Source organism: Toxorhynchites rutilus, chromosome 2 (genome assembly GCF_029784135.1).
Source record: "Toxorhynchites rutilus septentrionalis strain SRP chromosome 2, ASM2978413v1, whole genome shotgun sequence".
In the NCBI taxonomy this organism is placed as follows: domain Eukaryota; kingdom Metazoa; phylum Arthropoda; class Insecta; order Diptera; family Culicidae; genus Toxorhynchites; species Toxorhynchites rutilus.
This window is the reverse complement of record NC_073745.1, coordinates 40,320,772-40,345,507: the sequence shown is the minus strand read 5'-3', so window position 1 is coordinate 40,345,507 and position 24,736 is coordinate 40,320,772. Positions and strand designations below refer to the sequence as shown.

General features: G+C 38.0%; 3 protein-coding genes across 3 annotated transcripts; 1 reads left to right on the top strand and 2 right to left on the bottom strand.

The window, feature by feature from the left end:
* Positions 1–1,104: 1,104 nt before the first annotated feature.
* On the bottom strand, positions 1,105–2,773 carry LOC129771802 (quinone oxidoreductase-like protein 2 homolog). The gene is made up of 3 exons (XM_055775848.1): positions 2,484–2,773; positions 1,801–2,420; positions 1,105–1,743 (listed from the first exon to the last, which is right to left on the bottom strand). The coding sequence occupies exons 1-3, from the start codon at positions 2,649–2,651 to the stop codon at positions 1,341–1,343; spliced, it is 1,191 nt and encodes a 396-aa protein (XP_055631823.1). The 5' UTR covers positions 2,652–2,773; the 3' UTR covers positions 1,105–1,340.
* A 5,047-nt stretch (positions 2,774–7,820) lies between these two features.
* On the bottom strand, positions 7,821–9,196 carry LOC129771804 (tigger transposable element-derived protein 6-like). The gene is made up of 3 exons (XM_055775850.1): positions 8,750–9,196; positions 8,451–8,582; positions 7,821–8,392 (listed from the first exon to the last, which is right to left on the bottom strand). Exons 1-3 carry the CDS (start codon positions 8,805–8,807, stop codon positions 7,896–7,898), a joined length of 687 nt encoding a protein of 228 aa, XP_055631825.1. The 5' UTR covers positions 8,808–9,196; the 3' UTR covers positions 7,821–7,895.
* Positions 9,197–11,433: 2,237 nt separating this feature from the next.
* On the top strand, positions 11,434–12,380 carry LOC129771805 (U1 small nuclear ribonucleoprotein A). Its single transcript, XM_055775852.1, has one exon. It carries the CDS (start codon positions 11,537–11,539, stop codon positions 12,185–12,187), a length of 651 nt encoding a protein of 216 aa, XP_055631827.1. The 5' UTR covers positions 11,434–11,536; the 3' UTR covers positions 12,188–12,380.
* The last annotated feature ends 12,356 nt before the right edge of the window (positions 12,381–24,736 follow it).

The following is a 24,736-nucleotide window of genomic DNA, read 5'->3' as shown; positions in this document are numbered from 1 at the left end:
CAACAAATGGATATTAGTTTCTCATAGTCACTCGAAGGAATTTTAGTTCTAAATTTAATTAATTTAATTAATGCAAACAAACTCCCCTAAATAGCTAATAGCTAACATGCATAAAATGCATGTGAACCATAGTGTAAATTTTGCAAGAAAGCGTACTATGCATATTTTTTTCAAAAGTACTTTCTCGAGCTAGAGGAAATATTCAAGGATCCCTCATCTTGATATTGATACCGAAATTTGGCAATGAATAATACCAAAAAAAATGAGAAAAATAGCTTCTCAATACCAAAATTTGATAACTACAATATCAAAGTAATACTTGAGCAACATTGTTTGTGGTTATTGAAATAACATTATAAGAAGTTGTATATTTTATTTTTTGGTGTTTAGCTCGTATCTCAAGCGTATCTCAAGTGCCTTTTTGAGGTATCGAACTATACGCTATGCTCTTCTATCAGCGATTTTATGGATTTTATGAAGCGATAAATACGAAACTCTTCAAGTTTTGCCCAAATAAAAAAATCCCTCAAATATTGTTTCACAGTAATTACAGTTACAGTTTTATGAACACTACACCAAGCCTAAAAATAATCTATTTCTCAAGCTTTGAAATGGGTAAAAAAATCAATTTAGATAAATCATAGCCGGTCTTCTTAAAATAAAAAGGTTTCACAGGATCCAGTTTTTTTAAGAGCAATCTTCCAGTTTCTTCAAAAATATTATTGGCAACCCTGGTGAGAGGTAGGCACTTGATCTTCTGTTTTGGCCATGACTTCCACATTATCCGAGTACTGGTGTACATGACCCTACATCTGGCTAGTTTAAAGATTTTTTTTTCGATAAAACAGTTTACACACTGAATTATCTTGATTTAGTGTTTGCACCTCATTTTAAGTCGATTATCGCGTTATTCACGGTGGCCTTGCCAGACTATTTCGCGGATATTCAGGGTTCTACTGTATTTGTTATGTTTTGATCGATTTGATGCAGTAGATCCCAGATGCCTTTCTCAAAAGTCGTTTATTCAGTTAAACACGATATTTTTTTTTTATTTTTTTGATCTAATATTTTAGATGTTTCGCAAAATACTTCAAAAAATCGACATTCATGAAAGTATGATTTGAGTTTATTGTATTGAAAAATGATAAATATGAATGTATAAAGTTCTCTATTCTAGTAGGTATATTCGCTCTTTTCTAGCTATACAGCAACACAACTGAGATAGCCATTGCCAGAATATTTAATGAGAGAAGCAATGCCGTTGCTGTTTGAACGAAAATCATGTGACTTAACAACAAACAGAAACTAGTCATCAATTACCATAATTAACACAAATTTCTTTAGTCATCCTTTTTCTTCTGCTCTTTAAATTCATCTTCACAATCGTCCTCTTCGCTACACTTCACATCGATCAGCACCTTTCCGGTGCATTGCTTTTGTTGAATAAACTGCACCGCCTCTTGTATTTCCTTCAACCGGAACACTTTGCTAATGTACCCGGCAATCATTCCTTCCTCCCGCATTTCGATGGTATCGGAAATCATTTGCCGATAAACGTCCTCATCAGGATGTTCGTACAAATCGACATGCTTTACGTTACTCAAAAGCTTAGCTGAGTTCGTTTTATCCTCTTCGGTGCGTTTCATTTTCTTCGGCAACTCATACTCCGGTTTGTATGCTTTAAGTTTTTCTGGCGTGTTGAACGGGTCCACCGAAATCAGTTGACCATTCTCATGATCCACACTGGAATGTAATGATCATTAAAGCACTGAAATACAGACACAATACTACTCTACTCACAAATCTGCCAGCAGATGCAATAACTGTTTCCCAACTGCATCGTACGCAACTTTTGCTTTCTTATCCCCCATCGCATCCGCAATACTTTTATAAAGCTTGGTGTAGTTTTTGCCCATGCTCACAGTCTTATAGGCGCCCTTCTCTCGCACCAAATCCGAACTGCTTTCGGTGTCACAAATTGCAATAACTTTCGCCTTATACACATTCACCGCGACATCAACCGCAGCCAAACCCATTCCGGCGGGACCAGCCGTGATCAGAACTAAATCGTTCTCCTGCAGCGGACAGTGTACGGCAAAAGTCAGCAAAGCTGTCCCATGACCGTAAGGCAGCACGGTCATCTCCCTCAGTGGAATATCCGAAGGTACACTCCACACATCTCGATTCTTCACAATCATTTCCGCTGTCAACCCTCCGTTGGGGTCCTGCAGGTCGTTCATAGCTACGACGCGGTCACCACGTTTCAGGAAGTTTGGGTTGTTCTTGCCAATCTCCATCACCTCACCGGACACTTCGTGTCCCGGTATGAAGGGCAGGGACACCTGAAGATCAGGATGTTTGCCGGAGATAATTTGCACATCAGTTGAGTTCAGACTGCAGTAGTGAACTTTGATTCGTACCTGTTAGTTGCACAACAAATTGGTGAGACATTTATTCATGAGCTATTTAGAAAATTTTCTTACTTCGTCCTCTTTTAGTTTTTCAATTCGTTTCACATTTTCCAGCACGAGAGGTTTTCCAATTTCACGAAGAATTGCCGCCTTATGCGATTGTCTTAATACCACAGTCACGTTTTGTTTAAACTTAACCCCACTGCTCCTTAGTACGCTATTAATTACTGCCCCTAACATGTTCTGGTATCGAAAAAACTATTATCTTTTAGCATGTGTTTGACTGCAAAGTGTACAACGTACTTCAATGTTTTCATTCAATATTGTAGATAAAAACAAACCGGCTCAAAATATGTCATTTCTCAGCCTAAAAGGCAGGTTTGTTGTTCACTCCCTTTTCAGATCACTGCACATCAGGGATGTCAAGAAATTTTTCAAATGTCTTCACCAGCCGTAAGGCCAGGCGCAAATTGAGACGCGTATAGCGCGAACATCTTGGCGCGATCTAGCGCCTGTTTTTGTGACTAATGAAAACAGATAGAACGGCGCAAATTGGCCAAATTACGCGAGATGGTGGAGCGCTCATGAGACACGATTCGCGTGACGCTGTGACTGAATCACAGTTTCTCGTGCCGGTTGTGGTGGTTGTGTTGGTGAACAATCATATAGCGCCGTGAGTCTGATACTGTGTGGTTGTACCGGTCGGGTGGTTGTGTTAGTAAATAAATATATCGCGCAACCCTGTGTGAATCAGATATTGTATGCGAGTGGCACGTTATTTACACCAAACTGCGACTCAATATGCGCTCCCCCACGATACATTTGTGGCACCCATTGGGGGTCTCGTGTTCACTTACGAGCGCTATACGTTTCTCAATTTGCGCCTAGCCTAAACGACACTTCCACAATCATATTGAACATAAATAATCCATTTTTTATGCCATCTGTTTATTTTATTAGGCTTATTTAGTAATTCAGCTGTAACAGAGCCGAATTTATTCGTGTACATTTTTTTATCTCAAGATATTTTTTGTTGTATTTTACACTATAGCCATTTTTAGGCGTAGGGTATTCCTATCTATCGATAAACGTTAGTTTTATCTGTTACAGTAGCCATTTAGGCGTAAGTGTATTCCTATTCTATCGATACACATGTCGCCTTTACGTAATTGCGTAATTGTGATACATATTATTATATAGATATCATTATACGGGAAATACATTTGCTTAAAATAAAAACAGTGAAAAAAGCAAAACAAATAAACAGCTGATCGAATAAAATGTGTGTGTTTTCTCGATTCTACTCGCCGCTCAGATTTTTCCTACAATGGGAGTTGCCACATTCTTGCATACAATTCGCGGTCGCTTTCATGATACGGCTTCTTTCTTATGGCGAGTTTACATTAGAGAGATCTATAGCTAAAACGGGTGAGAATTTATATGATACACTTCTTCGAGGTATATGTATATACAATGTAAAGAATAAATTCAGGCATATGTGAACGCTGGTGAATTTCTCACTGGTGAGAAATCATTAAAGTTGGATGCGGTTCTACTTCAGGCGAATAAATTCACCGAAGAAATGAATTCATTCATTATATAAGTTCGCGCTAGTGTAAACGGTTGATGCGATTTTTATAAATCTCATCATATTTCTTCACACGAATATATCACTAGTCTAAACCCACCCTTAGTTCTTTATTTTGATATATATATATATTCACAAAATTAAATATTTTCGTAGTAAATAAAATGAAAATAAAATAAATTCAAAATAAAGGCATGTAACGACATTCGGTGACCCTCCTTCCGCATGCACGCAGTTCTGAATTATGTCACTACAACATACAAATATATTCAAGAGTGAAGCGGAGAAGTATAAATATAGCCGGCGTGAAGTGTTTTCGTTTGCACGCCAGCAACACACCAAAAGCTCGCTCACGGCACGTCAGCCTAGTGTGAACACATGGGTAAGGCGTCGTGCACAAATTACATAACGCTAAAAATCCGGATTTCAAATCACTTACACCCCTTTCATTCTAAGCCCCTCATATATCTCCAAATTTTGAAATCAATCGCCACAAACATTTGTTTGCGCATCATTTAAGAAAGGATCGTCCGATTTGAACTGTCTATTTTGTTGGGTTGTTTATCCAATTTAAATTTGCCTTGACGCATTCAGCTTCATGTTTCGTCGCTTTGAAGAAAAATGGAGAAACTATTTATCCACCATATATATATATATATATATATATATATATATATATATATATATATATATATATATATATATATATATATATATATATATATAAAATAGATTTTTTTGATTTGAATACTTTAAAACATCCACGTTAGTGACTCCAATCTCTGAACTCTTCATTGATTGATTACCATATGACCCTTTACAATTTCCTTTTACTATAAATTGTCTAGTACTTCTACAAAAATTCGTCCTTATAATAAAACATTATTTTCAGACACAATTCTCGTTCAAGATTCTTCAAGCATTTAGAAATAACATTTTTCTCCGTTGCATGGAATACATGTTTGATACAGAGAATATTACAAATCAAAGACAGCTCAAATCGGACCATTCCTTCCTCGGGTTTAGGGAACACCAACACATTTGGCCTTCCATTTTTGTTTATATAGATAGAAGATATAGGAATGCGTTGTTCCGTTTGAAAATCCTTTTCCACTTTCGAACAAAAATCAATTTCGTTAGCGCCAACATCAAATGGACTAACAACGCTTAGTTAATTGTAGAATATATGGGAATTCAATTTTCCGATTTTTTTTCTCCGCTATATTGATCTACAGGAAGAGACGAATACAACGAAATATAGATGACTCAAATTGAACCATTCCTTCCTCGGGTTTTGCGCCTACCAACACATTTGGATTTCCATTTTAATTTATGGACTAGCTGACCCGGCAAACTTCGTTCCACCCAAAATTTATTTTTCGTTATCACATCCACGTTTTCTTACAAAGCGTTGTTCATGGGTCCAATCGCAGAATTATTCATTGATTGATCTTCCAATCCACCCTTTAAAATTACCTTTTACTATAAAATTCCTGGTACTTCTACCAAAATTCGACATAATAATAACAGATTATTTTCAGACACAATTCTCGTTCAAGATTTTTCAACCACTTGCAAATAACATGTTTCTCCGTTACGTTACATGCCAAATTTGGTTTTATTTATTTATCATTTATTTCACCATTAAACACCATTAAACCTCCATATGCAAAATTCATTTCATTTCATTTGTTCGTTTAATTTCCGAGTAATGCAGAAATTTGTGTTTCATTTGTATGGCAGCCCCCTCGTAGAGAAAGGGTGGAGTGTCTCACTACCGTAAAAACATTTCTTGCACCCTATAACCTCCACATACCAAATTTGGTTTCATTTGCTTGATTAATTCTCGAGAAATACAGAAATTTGTGTTTCATTTGCATGGCATCCCCCCATTTGAGTGGGGGGAGGAGTGTCTAATCATCATAGAAACATTTATTGCACCCTAAAATCTTCACATGCCAACATTGGTTTGGTTTGCTTGATTAATTACCGAGTAATGTAGAAAATTGTGTTTCATTTGTATGGTAGCCTCCCCTTAGAGAGGGGGGAGGGGTTTCAAACTGTCACGAGTCTATAAGAATCAGACAGACAGACATCACTCCATTTATATATATATATATATATATATATATATATATATATATATATATATCTATATACAGTAATTAACATTTAATGCGACATTTTTTTAATTGGACATACCTGTAATGCGACACGTTTAATTGGACATGTTTACATCTAATTGGACAGAGGTGAATCCGCACTGACAGTGGTTAGTGTCGACGTCTGGTGGCGACTTTCAATTTGGGACAAAACTCGATAGTGTAATCTATATCAGATTAGAAGGCACGAAGCCAGTTTTGAAATAATAAAATTTGAATGAAAATTTGTACACCATGTTAATTAATTACTTGAAACACGTATTTTTGATTCTTATTTAATCGATTGTCTATACACTTCTGATATTTTGACTGAAGCCTTTCATTATATATAATATAAAATTGTTCTCAAACACGATTTTCGTATGAGGTTTTTTTACCCCATGTAAAAAAAGTGTATTTCATTTAAATAGAATACTAATTTGATACGAATAAGTTAATTTTTATTCATAATTTTAATTTTGAAAACGTGTTCATTCCGCCTGAAAATTAATTACTATCTTGGACGCTCCCAAAATCATGAAACGAAGCTCAGTGCCGTCAACGCGAATATCAACAAACACAGCACAAACGAAAAACAGAATGTGAAAAACAAGTTAGAACCAATCAATCAAATCAAGAAAAACATCAAAATGGACTCAGAATAACATTTTGATAAATCGTGGTGAGAGTGTTCTACAAGTGGCTGACGAAACGGGCCTTCCACGGTCGACAGTTTACGGAATCGAGAAGCAAGAAATAGCATTGCGGTATTGCAAGGCGTTGGTCAACTAAACTATCCCCTGATTTCGAGATAATAATAGGAAATATAAAGGTAGAGAAACCAGATGCCGAAATCGACACAACTATCGTTAAGGAAGAATATGATGTGAAACTTAAAAATACGAATGCAATCACTCAGCCCATGGCGCCGAAGAAATTAACCAAGAACATTCATAAACTTATCAAAAAAGGTTTAGATGGATATTTTAATGTTATTTCCGCATGTTCTTATCTATATTAATTAATTGCAGCATCAAAACACAAATCTTATTTACGATATGGATTAAAGGATGTTCAAGTGCGTCCGCGGAATAATGGGAAACACAGGGAAACAGGGAACCCATTACAGAGAAACAGGGAAACAGGGAAAGCAATGTGTATATTGTGTGTTGAAATGGAGGTTGCAATTTATAAAAAAGTTGAATAAAGTCAAATATCTAATCGGAAGTCTCTAATTCGCATCTCAATTTTTACAGGATTGTCATTTTCGCTGCAGAAAAGTGGAAATCATGTGTCACTTGCCATCTGTTTGTGAGAAACGCAATATCTCATATTGCTATACGCCGAGTCGGAAGACTTGGGAGCAGCAGTGGGTGTGAAATGAGGCACAGTCGCAATACTAATCCGAGAGCAGCCCGATTATCAGGAACAGTGCGATAAACTAAAAGTGAAGAATCAATGCCGTCAACACGAATATACCATTGTGCGAGTTTTTACAACACGATAAATTTTTAGGAGTATTTTCAACCATTTTTCCAATCAAAACAATTTATGGTGTTACAATCAATCATTTTGTATTTTTGTTATCATGCCATATACTTAATTAAAATTCACTATTGTTATTCGTCAAGAAGGCGAATAATTTCATTTTCATATTCGTTTTTTTATTTTTTGGCTTCCACTAATTTACGGTCATCACCAACAGCAATAAGAACATTTTTGAGTACATCCATGATGCTGATAGCCTACTTATAATCATTGCGTTTTTCGGATTGACTGCTCCAAGAGTACATATAACCGAAGTACTAAGATCACCCTCAGCACTTTCGTTAGCATCGCAATCTTGCTCTTCATGGTCGGCCTCGAAAAAGTCACCACCAGAGGCTTGGCCAATTGCTCGTCGGTATATATTTGCGCTACATCTATGTTGTCTGAGTTGCTTAGCCACTCTTGAACTTCTTCTTCGGTCAGTTCGTAGTTTGGATCAACGAGTTGCACTACTTTAGAAAGCAACACGCGGGGGTCACTTGTTGGTGAAGAAATTGTGAAATCCTTGAACGAGTTATAGTTTTGATCTTGACTTAAGAGATTGCGCCAACAGTTAGCAATCGTTTCTGGAGTTACAGTGGCCCACGCATCAGTCGCTAGTTGAATAGCATCATAAAGGCTAAATGATTTGATAACTTCTGTAACTGGGCGATCGCTGTCAGTTTCTAACAGAACACGGCGCAGAAAATTCGATTTATAGATAACTAAAAAATAAAAATAATATTCACTAACTTGGACTCGAAAATGTAATGACATTATTACCCTTAAAAGCATTGATGATTCCTTGAACCATAGGCTGAAGAAAGCTTGTCACATTTGGAGGAAGGAAGATCACCTGAATTTCTGCGTCATCCACTTGAAACTTATCTTTACTGCAATGTGCGGTGCAATTATCTAGAATTAGAAGCGCATTAGTCGGTCTATTCTGTGCAGCTGCCTTCCGTTTGATCTCAGGAACGAAAACGGAGTAGGACCAATCAGTAAACGTCGCACTAGTTTGCCACGCTTTCTTATTTGAAAAATAGTGTATCCCATCAGGCACGCCTTGCGTTTTAAAGCACCTAGGATTTGATGCGCGGCCAAGCACTTGTAATGGTAATTTGTGGCTACCACTTGCATTGCTGCAAGGGTAATTGTCAGTCTCTCCTTCAACGACTTGCGTCCGGGTGCAGTTTTTTCGCTAGAACTAACCAATGACTTTGTAGGCAAGGCTTTCACAGACTATGTTCTTATCTTTGATGGTGAGGACATTATACTTTCGTCTCTTGTATTTCACTGGACGGTCATTTTGATCAGGCTTGCTGTTAGCTTCGCTGACGGTGATTTGTTCTAAAGCAATAGAACAGCTCGAATGAATGTTGGCCGGTAGTAGATCTTCTAAATGTTCATCTAAATATTCTCCTTGCATGTATCCTTCACCAATGTCTACGAAAATTGAGTCCATTTTGCTGTTTTTCTTTTCTGGTTCTAACTTGTTTTTCACATTCTGTTTTTCGTTTGTGCTGTGTTTGTTGATATTCGCGTTGACGGCACTGAGCTTTGTTCCACAATTTCGGGAGCGTCGAAGATAGTAAATAATTTTCAGGCGGAATGAACACGTATTCAAAATTACAATTATGAATAAAAGTTAACCTATCCGTATCGAATTAGCATTCTATTTAAATAAAATACACTTTTTTTTACAGGTGGTGAAAATATCTCATACGAAAATTGTGTTTGAAGACAATTTCAATTTTAATGAAAAGTTTCAGTCAAAATATCAGAAATGTATGGACAAACGGTTAAATAAGAGTAAAAAATACGTGTTTCAAGTAATTAAATAACATAATGTAGAAATTTTCATTCAAATTTTAACATTTTAAAACTGCATTCGTGCCTTCTAATCTAATAGAGATTATACTATCTAGTTCGGAGCCCGAATTGAAAGTCGCCACCAGACGTCGACACTGAGCACTGTCAGCGTGAATGTCCAATTACAGGTCACAATCTCCTCTAATGCGACACTGAGTGGTGCCTCGACATGTCGCATTAAATGTAAATTACTGTATATATATATATGGCAGGCCTCATTTTGTGTCATTTATTTTCAGTATTATTGATTTGTAAACGTATGTAAACTTGATTATAATTCAGATTGACTTCTCGACAAATGTTAGGTATTCTATATTCTGAACGACAAAATTGTATTATTTGAACTTTTTTATTTTCCTCAAACAACCAAAAAATATGAATAAAATAAATTACAGCATTTATTGCAATACTGGTTTGGTCAAAAAGGTAAATAAACAAAGCCCGAGTCACGAAAACGTGTGCTCTTTTTTAAGAGAAACATCTCACAGCATGCGGAAAAAAAGGTGCAAAAAAAATATTTTTTAAGCAAAATACACTTGAAAAATAAATTTTATTGACTCCTCATGACCCAAGTATTTACTATTTACTTACTTCGTTATATGACATTTTTTCCTGAATGTGCACTTGTTCTAGATATAATGAATAATTCAAGTTTACTGTTTAAAAACAAACTTTTCATAGTGTAGGTAATTTTTGATCATCCCTAGCGTAGAATCATACAATTCAAGATGGTGGAGTTAACAGGTGGCTCGTAATTTACACTATTTAGAAAAGACGTATGAGGAATGACAAGACGAAAAGTTTGGATTTGTTTATATTATTACTTACGTTGGTATGGTTACATTTGATTTCGTCGAAGTTATTTGAAGCAGTATGATAAATAAACAGTTGTCGTTGAAAATAGTAACCTAGTAACCTTTATGCATATACTTACGCCAGCTGGCTCGGCTAATGTGATTCAGGGAGTGCTTTGATCGTGGTATCGCCACTGGCGCATAATTTGCAGCTTTGTTTTTTGTGCTGGTTCATAACGACAATCAACCGTGCCGGCGATACTGTAGTCAATGTTTAGTGTTGTTTGGATACCATATTTGTAAATAAGTTCAAACTTAAGGGATACGTCCGAACGGCAATTCTGACATTACGTTTTACCTTCCACTTCACTTTCCTTGATACAATTAACCCAATTGACAGGCTTCAAAGTATGTAGAATAAGAAGGTAGTCTACTCCTTGCTTTGTTCAAGTATTGTTAGACAAAGAAGAAAAGCAAGAAATAGAAATAAACCATCGATCAAATCCATAGAAATTCAATTTTTTAAAAAAAATTTAAATTATAGTAGAAGAACTGTTTCAAAATATGTTTCGAAATGATGAAATAACAATTTATTTAATTATGTTAAAATTTAAAACAGTAGAATTATCGCACATGTGCTATGAAAATAATGCAAAACCGATAAACAAATGTGTGGAGAGGTGATATCGAAGCAGTGTCGTTCCTGTACCCGATCCAAGGAGCGAATGCATGGGATAGCGGAAAACATCTTCGATTAGTTTATCGCATTTGAAATTATTCTGTTCCGGCATCGCTGGACGTGGTACTTCAACATTTTGCTGAAGTAAACAAAATCGATAAAAAATCACATAAAATCTTACTTGCGCTGAAAATGCGGTGCACTATCGTGTTTACCGTCGGCTCGACTTGCAATTTTGTCACTTTTTTTGATTTTTAGAACTTTTAAAATCGAGAAAAATTGAAAAAACTTCAGAACTTCAAACTAATTGAGGATTTTTTATTACTAACTTCATTGTGTGTGTAACACATGCGTTCTCCGTGTGTATACACAGGAAATATTCCTTACCTTCTCTTCTATGTACTTTGGACAGACATGCCACTTGACAGCATTTGTTCACCATTTTCGCAAGCGGGGATAGTTTACTTGAGTGAGATAAACTAAAAAAGTATTTTTAATCTAAAATACGCCAATAAATCAGCACAATGGATATCCGCCCGAATCATACGATTTACATCAACAATCTCAACGAGAAAATTAAGAAGGAAGAGCTGAAGAAGTCGCTTTACGCAATCTTTTCCCAGTTCGGACAAATCATGGATATAGTGGCGTTGAAAACGCTCAAGATGCGTGGCCAAGCGTTTATCATATTCAAGGAGATCGGAAGCGCCAACAATGCGATGCGAACGATGCAAGGGTTCCCCTTCTACGACAAACCAATGCGCATCAACTACTCCAAAACGGACAGCGATGTGATCGCAAAAATAAAGGGCACCTACAAAGAGCGCCCGAAGAAGGCGAAAGCGCCGAAGCCGGCTCAGAGCGAGGAAAAGAAATCCAAGAAGCAGAAGAATGCCGAATCTGGTGCGGCAACAAACAGTTCCGCTACGGCTGAACAACCACCCAATCAGATTCTTTTCCTGACTAACCTGCCGGAGGAAACCAACGAGATGATGTTGTCTATGTTGTTCAACCAATTCCCGGGCTTCAAGGAGGTTCGTTTGGTCCCGAATCGACACGACATTGCGTTCGTGGAGTTCGCTACGGAACTGCAGAGCGGTGCCGCCCGTGAAGCTCTGCAAGGCTTCAAGATTACGCCGACCCACGCGATGAAGATATCGTTCGCTAAAAAGTAAGCGCGAACCGGTGACTGGTGGCCGGATGAGCAGACGGATCACGGGAGCTGGCCTACCGTTCTCGGGTAGGTTTTAAAAGTATTTAACGTAATATGTATGAATGTGGATCAATAAAAACCATGCAAAAAGCATTGCACTCCGCTTTCATGGTTTTGTTGCGGTTGGGCGATGACTTTTTTTGTTGAAAATGGGGCTTCATGTCGTTTGATTTATTTCTTTCGGCCGTTGGCCATCGTACGTAGATAGGACAACCAATATCACATCGTTTAACATGTATCGCCTAGTTGCAAAACCGGCCAACTCCACAAGTTTGAGAAATGTTTTTTTTGTTTTTTAGACCTTAGATACATTTTTCCGCTTATTGGCAGTGAGAAACAGCACCAATATCAATCAATTCCCAATAAAGCACGATTTTGAAAATCAAGATGTGCTGCAGAACCGGTAGCATGATGCTCCTGTATAATTTTTATTTTTGGAATTGGCCGGTTTGCAACTAGACGACACATATATTGAATACATTTTTTTTTTATTAGAGTTGGATTTGTTGGATCAAGAATGCTGTCCAATGTTCTAGAATTATTCAGATTGCTGGCCTAGGTTCTCGATCTATATCCGTTTTATGCTTGGTTGGTATACATGTTTCGTATATGTTATCGGCCGGCTGTACCTTTCGGGGGATGTGCCAGCCATCACCCGCCTTCTAACTCTCTAAAGTATATTTGGCAGCTTCACATATTAGGCTTCACTAGAGCTTCGTATCAAGTATCAAGTATGATCCTTTGTTCGAAAGGAAAAAAAGAGTCTACTGTCGGTCCGATGACACCAATATGAACCCGACGGAATATTTAGTGTCAGTCCACAGGGACCGATCGTTTTATCTTCCGTACATATCAGCGGATCATTTGTCATGAAGATGGCCAAGATAACTTCTTGCTTACACTCCTCAGGTCTTATTTCGAGTTTTGGGTACAATACATCGGTTGGCGTGAATGTTTAGCCTATGAATCACTTTTGAAGTATATCCTGATTTTGACATTTTTTTTGGGGTTCCTGATGTATTTTCCATATTCTTGCATTTTCCCTGATTTTTATAATAAATTCAATTGCTGGATATGTGATTCATAAGAGGCTAATAGTGATATGTGCATTTGCCATTTTGTTGAAACAGAAGTTTGGAATTCACAATGAACCATTACAGACAAATTTGATTTGGAAAAGCATATCCAAACGCTGAAACATTTCATGAAATCTTCAATTGGAATCCACTCCCAAATCCATGCTAGACTATGTGGTGTAAAACCTAATCGATCAGATAATATGGGCTTGAGAAGGAGCTCTTGCGTTCCATACATCATAAAAATGTCCTTGGAACACTATTGCGCATGATGTTTGATGACTCAGAAACCACCCAAAAATCTCCCGTAATCGTACAAGCAGAAGTCATAATCTCCGGAGTGATTTCACCGCATTGATCGTCCGAGAAATATGTTGAATGAATAGGTTTGATTATTTTGGTTTCTCGAGTGGCAAATCACATACAACTAGTTCCTCAGAGACGAATGAACTCCCAGAGTTTAAAGCCTCTTCAATTCAATACCTCCTCCTCCGTACAACTAGTTTTTATTTATTTATATCTCAAAAGAATGATAATGGTTTGGTCATAATCGTAGTTGTGACAGGTGTCCTTTTTTTCAACTCCGACCAGATGTTATCCCTAGATACAGCCCTTCCCCTTTTTTTTGTTTTGATTTCCATTTTTGAACGAATGAATTTCAGGTGCGTATACCAGGTTCTTCGAGTCGATGGTTTTTATAAAGAACCAGCTGACCCGGCAAACTTCGTCCCGCCCAAAATTAATTTTTCGTTATCACATCCACGTTTTCTTACTAAGCGAACGATCATGGGTCCAATCGCAGAACTGTTCATTGAACGATCTTCTAATATACTTTTAAAATTATTTTTTATTATTATTAAATAAAATATCAGTACTTCTACCAAAACTCGACATCATAATATCAGATCATTTTCAGACACTATTCGCGTGCAAGATTTTTTATCCACTTGCAAATAACATGAGGGGCTTAGAATGAAAGGGGTGTAAGTGATTTGATCGATTTCTCTACATCGACTCTCTCTTTTGGTCATAACTTAGCTGCAAATTCATTCCCAGCTGTATTTGACAATCTTGAAGAAAGGTCAGAACCTCATCTATCGGATGGTATAGCAAACTCATATTGGAACGATTTTGCAGTTGAGTTATTAACTAAAGAAAAAGTTGATGAAGAGAAATCGATCAAGTCACTTACACCCCTTGCATTTTAAGCCCCTCACATATATAAATCGGACAATTCCTTTCTCGAGTTTTGCTCTTATCAACACATTCGGCGATCCATTTTTATTTACACGAGCTATGGCTATTAAATAACGAGACTGGTTACGAAAAAGGGTTATATTTTAAAAATTACGGTACAACGATATGCTTCTCTTCAATATACTCTCCTTCGCTCCTCACACGCCTTTCCATACGTTTTTTTCCATTGTTCGAAGCAGTGCTGAAACTCATCTATTGTGATATCATTCAAAAGCTGCGTCGCTTTTTCCTTCGCCTCTACTACTGGCTAAAATCGTGTACCTTTCAACACTGATTTGATCTTGTTGAATAGAAAAAAAGTTGCATGGAGCTAGATCTGCCGAGTACGGAGCATGTTCGAGCACTGGAATGCCCTTATCGGCTAAAAATTGCTTCACCGACAGCGCGTTATGGGCAGGTGAGTTGTTGTTCGTGTTTTTTGTTCCATTCCGTTCCATTCAAACCACTGCTGCTCGCAAACTACTATAGTAACAAAAACGTGTTTTCGTACGTTTATAGCAGACACTTCAAGCTACTGAACGCACTATTCGTTTTTCCCCCCACCCCTTCTAGGGCGTCGTCCAGGCGCGCAGTCTCGTTATTTAATAGTCATACCTCGTATAGATAGAAGACGATATGGAGTGCGTTTTGTCACATTAAAATTCATTTCCACTTTCGAACGAAGATTAATTTCGTTACCGCAAACATCAAATGGACTAAAAACGCTCGTCAATATGTAATTGTAGAACACATGCGAATTGAATTTTTCGAATTTTCCCATTTTCCTTCAGAGTTTTCCGAAAATTTGCAATTGTCATGTTTGGTTAGAATATGTGCATTATTTTTATGGGACCCCCTCTCCTTTCCAGAGAAGGAAGGGGAGTCATATCATCATAGAAACATTTCTCGTACCCAATCAGTAGTTCCCGAGTTCATAAGAATCAGACAGACAGACAGACATCCTTTTTTTTATAGCTCATTTTCGTGGTGATCTCGCAAAATAACGTTGCCATGAGCTATATGTTGGAAGGAATCTATCTCAATTACAAAATATTTAAAAATAAATACACTCTACTTATCGAACTATTTTATCTCGTTCTAATCCGAAACTCCTGTATAATATCTTTTTCAAATCGTCAACTTACTATCAACTTTCATACAGTAGAACCTCGATTAGCCGCGAGCGGTTGATCACTGATGTACACGACCTTACAGATTGATAGTTCATAACTTCTGTATTGATGAAACATAGTTTTAATGCTAAAATATATATTTTTCGTGCTTGTACCTCATTTTTAGTCTTATATTGCATTATCCGCGATTTTCGTTATACGCGATGGCCTAGCCCGACTATTTCGCGGATAATCGGAGTTCTACTGTACATCGCAAAGGGTATGATTTATTTTCTGATCTGCAAATTTGAAAAAGCAATATTCAAGTTTCACGGATTTAGGTAAACAAAATACAGCGACGTCTCGATTATATCACGTGAAAAAAGTTATATAATGGAAACGTGATATATTGGAAACAGTTTTTTTAAGAAAAAAACTGTTTTTTTTCTCCAATATGTATAATTTGAACTTTTTTTTTGTGTGACATACATAATATATTGAAAAACATTTATTATATTATTTATCATATGAGCTGTAATACAACGTATGATTACACTATGCAACATAACGGGCCCTATTACAGAAATCGAGGTGATAAGAATTTTGCTCGTTAGCTCTGTTTTACTATTATAGAAATCGAGCAATTCGATAGCTACGAGCAAGTGATAGCTATCGATGCAAGTGTCAGAACTTTTCGAGTTGTTTGGTTCGCTTGTTGCATATCTTCAGAGAATTATTTTGTTTTGGTTTGCGTCCTTGATATTTTCCTTGATCAATATTTGTTTTACGGTGCTGCCAGAATAGTCTATACAAGGTAAGTAACGGTAACGGTATTGAATTAAAGAGACTTTAAACTCTGAGAGTTCATTCGTCTCTTGCCCTTGAGGGCGGGAAATTTAACTGGAAAGAAAAATAAGAAAACTATTGCAAAATTCGTTATTCTCGCTCGACCCAGTCCTAGTAACCGCTATGGATGTATGTCGTATCGCCGCACCCTACACGGCTCCGGAGTCAAAAACACAACCAAACAATTGGAGCAGGGAAAAAGCCCCTTTTAGTGTGCTTGAGGAGCTCGCTTCTAAAAGGGGCGTAAAAAACCTGCTCATCTTTTGCTGAAAGTAGAAGAGAAGACAAACGAAATTTTATCAGTATAGGTAAATGTAGTAATTAGACATTAGATCTGATCGAATAAACCTGTATCCTTTAGGAAATCGATTGTCCTTTTTTCCTCAACGGCGTCGTCCGATAGTGCTGTCCTTATGGTGTCTGCGACCTGAAACTTTATTCTTGAAGCATTAAATTTAGGGCATGTGATTAATATGTGTTCCACCGTGAGTCTTACATTGCATGACTCACATAGTGTTGGTTCCAATCTACACATGATAAATTTGTGTGTTAAAAATGTATGCCCGATACGTAAACGTGTCAGACATTCTTGAGTAGATCGGAGAATACTATCCTTCCAGGGAAGGGTAGTATTCTTGATCCTTCTTAAGAAGAGGTCGTGGGAAAAATACCAACTGTTCTCCCAGCTCAATCTGAGGGATTGACTGACCCATCTGATGGTGTCATTTGCTGGGTGGGAGGTGGTCCATAGTTCGGAGAGCCTACCCTCCTTGGCGAGACGATCAGCCTGTTCATTACTCTGGATTCCGCAGTGCCCTGGGACCCAGCAGAAAGTGATGTCCTTCCCTGTAATTTTTTTGAAGATTTTGTGGTGGGTGTGATACTTGTTATGAAGGTGGTTATTAAAACAGGCCGTAACAATGCTGCTGGCTTCCCCAGCCCTGACAGCATTTTTGATTGACCAGTCTATCTTTGGCGGATGTGCGTGCCATGGGCGTTGACCGACTCTGCTTAATGGGGCAATAGTCGGGAGGGTGGCTTGGCTAATATTTTGCAGCCAAATGTTGGCTCTGAAGTAAATGGATAGAAGATCCGGGTATTTCTCGGACGTCCGGATGGCTTTAGTGGCTAGGATATTTGTGAGGAAGTGTTCGAAAGGAACTACGCCAGCCTCCACAAGCAGAGCGTTTATTGGGCTGGTCTGAAGGGCTCCTGATGCATATCTAATCACACTATGGTAGACAGGCTTTAAGTAATTCAAGTGAGCCCAAGAGGCACGGCTGAAAAGTTCGATGCCGTAACGAATTTTAGAGAAGATAATGCTTTTGCCTATGTTGCAGATGGTTTTACGAGAACTCAAGCGGCATCGGCCACCTAAAGCTTTCACCAGCCGCTGGCGGCACTTCATACTAGTTTTAGCATTTCTGAGGTGTTGTCCGAAGGATAGTTTACTGTCAACTAGCACTCCGAGAATTCGGACTGAGCTGACTCTCTTAATAGGCCTGCCATTGATTAGACATGTTCTAAACCTTTTCCTATGACCTTTACATTTGCAGCAGTGCATTATATTAGCCGAAAACTTAAACCCAATGAAATTTGCCCAGTTACTAACGGCCGAGATTCCTTCCTGCAGTCTTCTGCGGGCCATTTCTGGGAATGGATTTCTTGCCATCAGCAGTAGATCGTCTGCATAGGCCAGTACCTCGGTGTTTTTAGGGATAACCTCTAGAACAAGGTAAGTGTTCAATCCAGCAATATTCATATTAATCATGTTATAATTTAGAATGCAGAACTTACTTCCAGAGCATATTTTAGTGGCTGAAAATGAGTGGACAGACAAATCACCTCCAGTTTGAACGACTCGTGGAACCAATGAAAGCGAATGTAAACATTGTTCGAGGTATTTGTTGAGGCAGTTCAAATAGAATCCCGGTTAAGGAAAAGTGGAAGGAATTCATTCAGGAGCCTCATGCACTGAGACCATCAATGTGTCTTGGTTCAGAATGGCAGAAAGTAAGTGTTTCTTCTACGATCCATATAACTTCATAAGTAAATTTTATCATTGTCTTTGAATTACTATCAACCGAATTTCCTACCTGAAAATTGCTTATTCCTGCTAGCGTACATTTGTACGTGTTACTTTTGTCAGCAATTTTCTTTTTTATTGCTATACTATACCAAACTTTCTATACCATATGCTAAAGCTGAAATGTTTTGCAAAACAATAATGTTTTTTTTAAATTAAATTACCGATTTGGATTGACATGAGGTGAAGGGTAAAGAAAACATTAGCACACAACAAGCGAGAATTTAGGGCCACAGTTGGTGGCCCAATACAATAAAGCTATTAACGCCGCTACAACAAGAAATCGACGCTAAAAGAGAATCACATGCAACAAAAAAAATGTTGTCAAGAAAAGTTGGATTCATGCGTGACTCCTTACGAATTCCATAGATTGCAGTTGTGAAAATACATGAGAAAGTTCATTTTCTAATAATTATATTTTTTGTAAAGCAAATTGTTCCATGATGTCGTTTTTATTACACATCCATGCATGCATTACGTCTATTAAGCTTCATACGTCGAGGGATCGAGGAAAACTGCTCGATTCGTTACTCTGCTCGAATGTCAGCGGTTGTGATGAAATATTTTGAAACAAGTTTGAAATGTTTCATGAAGCACTATAAAAAGGATGCCAAATCTTTTTTTGAGGCATCTGATATGAAAATGTATTTCCAAAAGTGTTAATATGGTTATGTTTTGGAGTAAATTGATATTCCCTCAAAGAATAAAGCTTAATAGGCGTAAGGCACGCATGCATGTGTAATAAAAACAGACAGCGTGGAACAATTTGCTGTACAAAAAATATAATTATTAGAAAATCTATGGAATTCCGTGAAGAGTCATGCACGAATTTCACTTTTCTTTTAGCAAAACAATTTTTGTTATTCATGTAATGCAACATGTAATCCTCTTTTAGCGTCGATTTCTTGTTGTAGCGGCGTCGATAGCTTTATTGTATTGGGGCCATCACCTGTTGATCTAAATTCTCGCTTGTTGTGTGCTAGTGTTTTCTTTACCTTTCCCCTCATGTCAATCCAAATCTGTAATTTGAGTAAAATCATTATTGTTTTGCAGGATAGCTTTAGCATATGGTATAGAGCATTATACCACTCCGACCATTAGTTTGATCTATTGTAGTGAAAGTGGTATAGTTTGGCATAGTATAGCAATAAAAAAGAAAATTGCTGCCAAAAATAACGTACTAATGTATGCTAGTAGAAGTAAGCAATTTTTAGGTAGGAAATTCGGTTGAAAGAAATTCAAAGAGTATGATAAAATTTACTTATGAAAGTTATGTGTATCGTAAAAGAAATACTTACTTTCTGCCATTCTGAACCTAGATGCATTGGTGGTCTCAGTGCATTAAGTTCCTCTCTGGATTCCTCCAACTTTTCCTACACCAGGATTATATTAGAATTGCCTCCACAAAGATCTCGAGCAATGTCTACGTTCGCTTTCATTGTTTCAAGGAGCCGTTCAAACTGGTGGTTTTGGTTTTTTTTCTTCCACCACTCATTTTCAGCCACTGAAATATGCGTTGGAAGTAAATTCTGCATTGTATGTTATAACATGATTAATGTAAATAATGCTGGATTGAACACTTACCTTGTATAGACTATTCTGGCAGCACCATAAAACAAATGTTGATCAAAACAAACGAACATGTGTTGCAAGATGCATATATTGAAGCGTTTCTGAAATGTTTCCCAAAGGGATGCAAGCCAAAACAAAATAATTCTCTGAAGATATGCAACAAGTGAACCAAACAACTCGAAAAGTTCTGACACATGCATCGATAGTTATCACTCGCTCGGTGCTATCGAATTGCTCGATTTCTATAATAGTAAAATAGAGCTAACGAGCAAAATTCTTATCGCCTCGATTTCTATAATAGGGCCCTATAATTCCAGATTATACTCGGTGTGATAGTGATAGTGATTGTATCGAACCCTCGATTCAATTTCTATAATAGGGTCCAACATATCGAAATTATTGTTGCAGATCGTTGCTCATAGCTATTCCTCGTATATTTTTTAAAAACAGTATTTGAGCTTGAAAAAAGTGATTTGTTCTATGCATTCGATCACATATGAGGTTGGGGAAAGAGTAATTCATTATTTTTGGGTGAAATTAAAAACTACTTTGAATATGTTTCGGATTGTCCGATTTAAGTCAAATATACACCGTTTTATTGAAAATTTGTTTCCATTTTAAAGGTAGCTTCGTAATGTCTCTATCATAGAAGTCTTGGTCCTTATTAGCGAAAAACATAGCAATAGATTTTTACAATCTTCTCTTCATCCGAATTTCTTGTCACTCTGGGAATTTTCCAATGCGAGAAAAAGGTGATAATCGCTTGGTGCCAGGTTCGAACTATATGGTGGATGCATTAAAACATCCAAATCAAGCTCTCGGAATTGTGTGGCCTAGCGTTGTCCTGATGGAGCACAACGCCTCTTCTGTTGGCCAATTCTAAACGTTTCTGGTCATTCGTAACATCAAACGGTCCATTTGTTGACAGTAGAGATCATAATTTAGTGTATTGCACTGAAAAAAAAAAAATTAAAAAAAATAAAAAAAAATTGAAAATAAATTAAATTGCACCTATTTTACTGTTGCAGTATCGGCACCATAAACATCAATCGAAATTCCAACGACCTTGCTTGCATTTGCGCATTTATAAAATCAAAAGTGTAAAATGTACCGAATTTTTTATTTATTGACCTCCATTGCTATCACCCTGTAACTTACAACTGAATGGAACAAATAGAAAACAACAAGAAGTTTTTTTAGTGTGAAATTCCACCTCTACAACTAGCCTAACCTTGAAATTGTATGATCAATATTACGCGAGATGTTGATCACTAAAGCCAGCCAACGAGAAAATAATGGATAACTTTTCCCCCATCCTAATATTTTAGAGTTGTTATTTCCAGTTGATATCTGTATGCATAAATTAAATTAATTTCTTCTTCGAGTACCGGTACAATTTTCTGCGTATCAGGAGCTGTAATCACTCTTCAGAATGCAACTCGGTGCTGATGCGCAACAAGATTTTTGTACCCAGTTGAGCTCCCACTCCTTGCGCACACACGCGCTCTTGCGAATGAGCACGCTCCGAAACATGTAGCAGTCATGCTACAAGTTATAAATATTTTCCGGAGGGTAGCAGTCCAAATAAAACGGACTGCTATCTATCACATCTTGCACACAACGATTTGCATAAGTTGTACGCAATCGTTGTGTGGTTGGACGCAAGCGCAGCGAATGTTCCGTCACACACACCTTTTGGGGTCGAGTGGACGAAGTACCTCGCAATTGGGCCACTTATGGGCGGCTTAGCGAGAGTTCCGAGTCAGGTTTCGATAGGCGATTCTGAAACTCGCGAGAATGCTGACTCAACCTGACTCATGAGAGCGGACAATCGTTTCTTTGCTCTGTTTCGAACCGTGGGCTGGGGGAAGTTCGCGGATTTGGAAAGAACATTATTTGCTTTAGCAAAACGCTTTAGCGAATATTGTTCTCCTGGGGGCAAAGATCGGGCACTAATTGTGTTCTGAGGAACTGGGGAATCTTTGCTCGTGCATTCCGATCTGATTCGTGGAAGAGGCAGCAGTGCGAGTATTTTTCGTTTGTCACGTCGCGGTGTGCTTTCTAATGTAAGACTTGTGCTGTGAAAGGTTTTTCTTTAAACGTAATTGGATTGTTATTTCTTTTGATTTTCGTAGAATTATAAGGAATATTAGAAATTATAGAGATTCGTGTTCGTTAATAGTGAGTGCTCAGTAAAACTATAAAAGGTAATATTTTGAGGATTGAGTTAGCGAATGTTTTTTTTTCTAAATGCGTCGAACAGCCGTTCGACGGCTTTTTTTGTTAGATTTAAAATCTGCAGGATTAAGGCTGACCGGAAGTACAATTCCCAGTCCGCGCTCGGCGCACCGCAACTTCACCTCGTCATCGACCGCACTTCTGACCCCACGTGTTGGGTTGGAATATCCCGACGCAACGCCAACACTGTCGGAAGGGAGCTGCTCCGACAACACAGCGCTCCGGGCAGAACCAGTCAGCAAAGCGTAAGTACCCTAACCCTTAAATACATGGCCATGTGTGTGGGTACTTTTTTGTAAAGGATTATACTAGTTATGAAGTGATCCCAGGTTGTTGTGAATGAAACTGAAACAGTGCGGGAATGGGGGCCGGTTCGACGAATAGTTAGGATATTAGTTTAGGGAAATATATGTATAGAGTAGGTAAAGAATAAATATTTGAGTTGAGAAAATGTGTTAGTGATTTTTGTAGTTATAATTTTGTGTTTGGAGAAACCCTTTCAAGCTTCGCGTTGTTTGTTGTAGAATTTTCGTTGTACTCCAAGTGTGGACTGCTTGGGATTCCCAGTCCTTCTCGGCTCGTGCTTTCTGAAGCGATTGGGGAGGTGTAAACAGCCGGAGGAACCAGGGGAAGACGCATTGGTGTGCGTATCTGTGCCCTTGGTAGAATCTGCGGACTTCTCTCAGTCACCGTGTTGGAAACAGAGCAGAGAATCGGGAACGCGTACAGGTGTAGGTGTCAGGAAGGGTCAGTTTTTCGCGCATTTTGGGATCGATTCAAGAACCCGCCCTGAGGTCGGAATTCTTGCCGGGCAGACAGCGAGTGAGTGGCCCTCTTACGAGGTGGCGCTTAAGCCACTCACTTTGAATCCCGTGTGACGGAACAAGTAGCTGCGCTTGCAGCGCGCTACAAACACAGATGAAATGTTTGGTTGTCAGCGCCGTTTTTACGCAGAGATTTGCACCCAGTGTTAAGCTGAGTTTGACGCTGAAATTTGCGTTGAATCTTGCGCCGTGCTGCGCGCTTGAATCTGGATTGCTCTCTCTGTTGAGATATTTTTCTTCGCACAAGCGTATACGGTTCAAATGGGGGCGCGCTGTTGTTTTTGTGCTTTGCTTAGAATGAACGAAGACAAAGCGGGCGCTACCCTTAGAAAAATCCTCGGTCGAAAACTACTAAATACATTTGGTAATGCAAAATTAGTAGAATGTACAAATTTTTTGTACATATTGTCAACAAACCCGCATCCCTACCAGAGTTTAGTATATTTTACTCGATAACATTAGTAAGCTTGGATATTTTCATATCTGAAAATTGGTGAGAAAAGCGCGTATTAACCATTTTCATTGTTCCCATAAGGCAATACGGAGGTATAATAAGGATATAATTCTGATACGTGCATTTTCGGCGAGAAAATGTAGCCGATATTGGGCTTCCGAATCATGGTTCTGCTTGACATATGTGTTTATTAGTACGGTCGAAAATGACTATAGATTGGTAGTATTTACCAAAAAGACGGGTGGGTAATGTCGGGGACATAACCGGAGTGACGTAGGACTATACAAAGGGGACAGCTTTTGTTAAATATATATTTTAAATATATTGTTTTATTTTCTTCTCCTACGTGAATACCTACCTATCTACCTGAAAAATGGATTAGTTTACTGTTTACTCTTTATGAATATGTTGATGGTTCTGAAAAAAACCTTTGGTGTTGTGTTTTTGTTATCACTCGATATTCCCATCTTGTTCGGTTAAACCTTCCTGTTTAGCTATTGCGTTTGCCACTTGCCACAGCTTTCACAGTTGAAAAATTTCTTCCCATCCAGCTTGTGACATATTGTTCAGTAAATTACATTTAATGGGACGTGCCGGAGAAACACTTTGCCACTCACTGAAACTAATTGTTGCCTTAATGAGCGCCGAACCGAAGCTGCTCTGTTCTTGATGCGGGTTTACCCTTGCGGAGGCCTAGTTACCCTTGCGGAGCAATCAGTGAATGCGACCAACAGGGAACTGGGGACCTGCACGGTTCGAGTGAGACTTTGCCTTTCCCTTAACTTAAATGGGAGCGATGGCAAAAAAATACATTCATTACGATTTGTTCGCTCGTTGGATTCACATGCAGGCTAAAAAGGGTCCTTTTCAGGATCACAAAATTATCTTCAATCTAAAGAGTTTATTGTTTTGTTATCACTCGATATCCCCATCTTGTTCGGCTAAACCTTTCTGTTTAGCGATTGCATTTGCCACTCGCCACAATTATTTATCTCAAGAAAAATTAAATGTTATTCGTTATGATAGATGCGTAGATATATTTCCTATCAATTGATGCAAAAACCTTT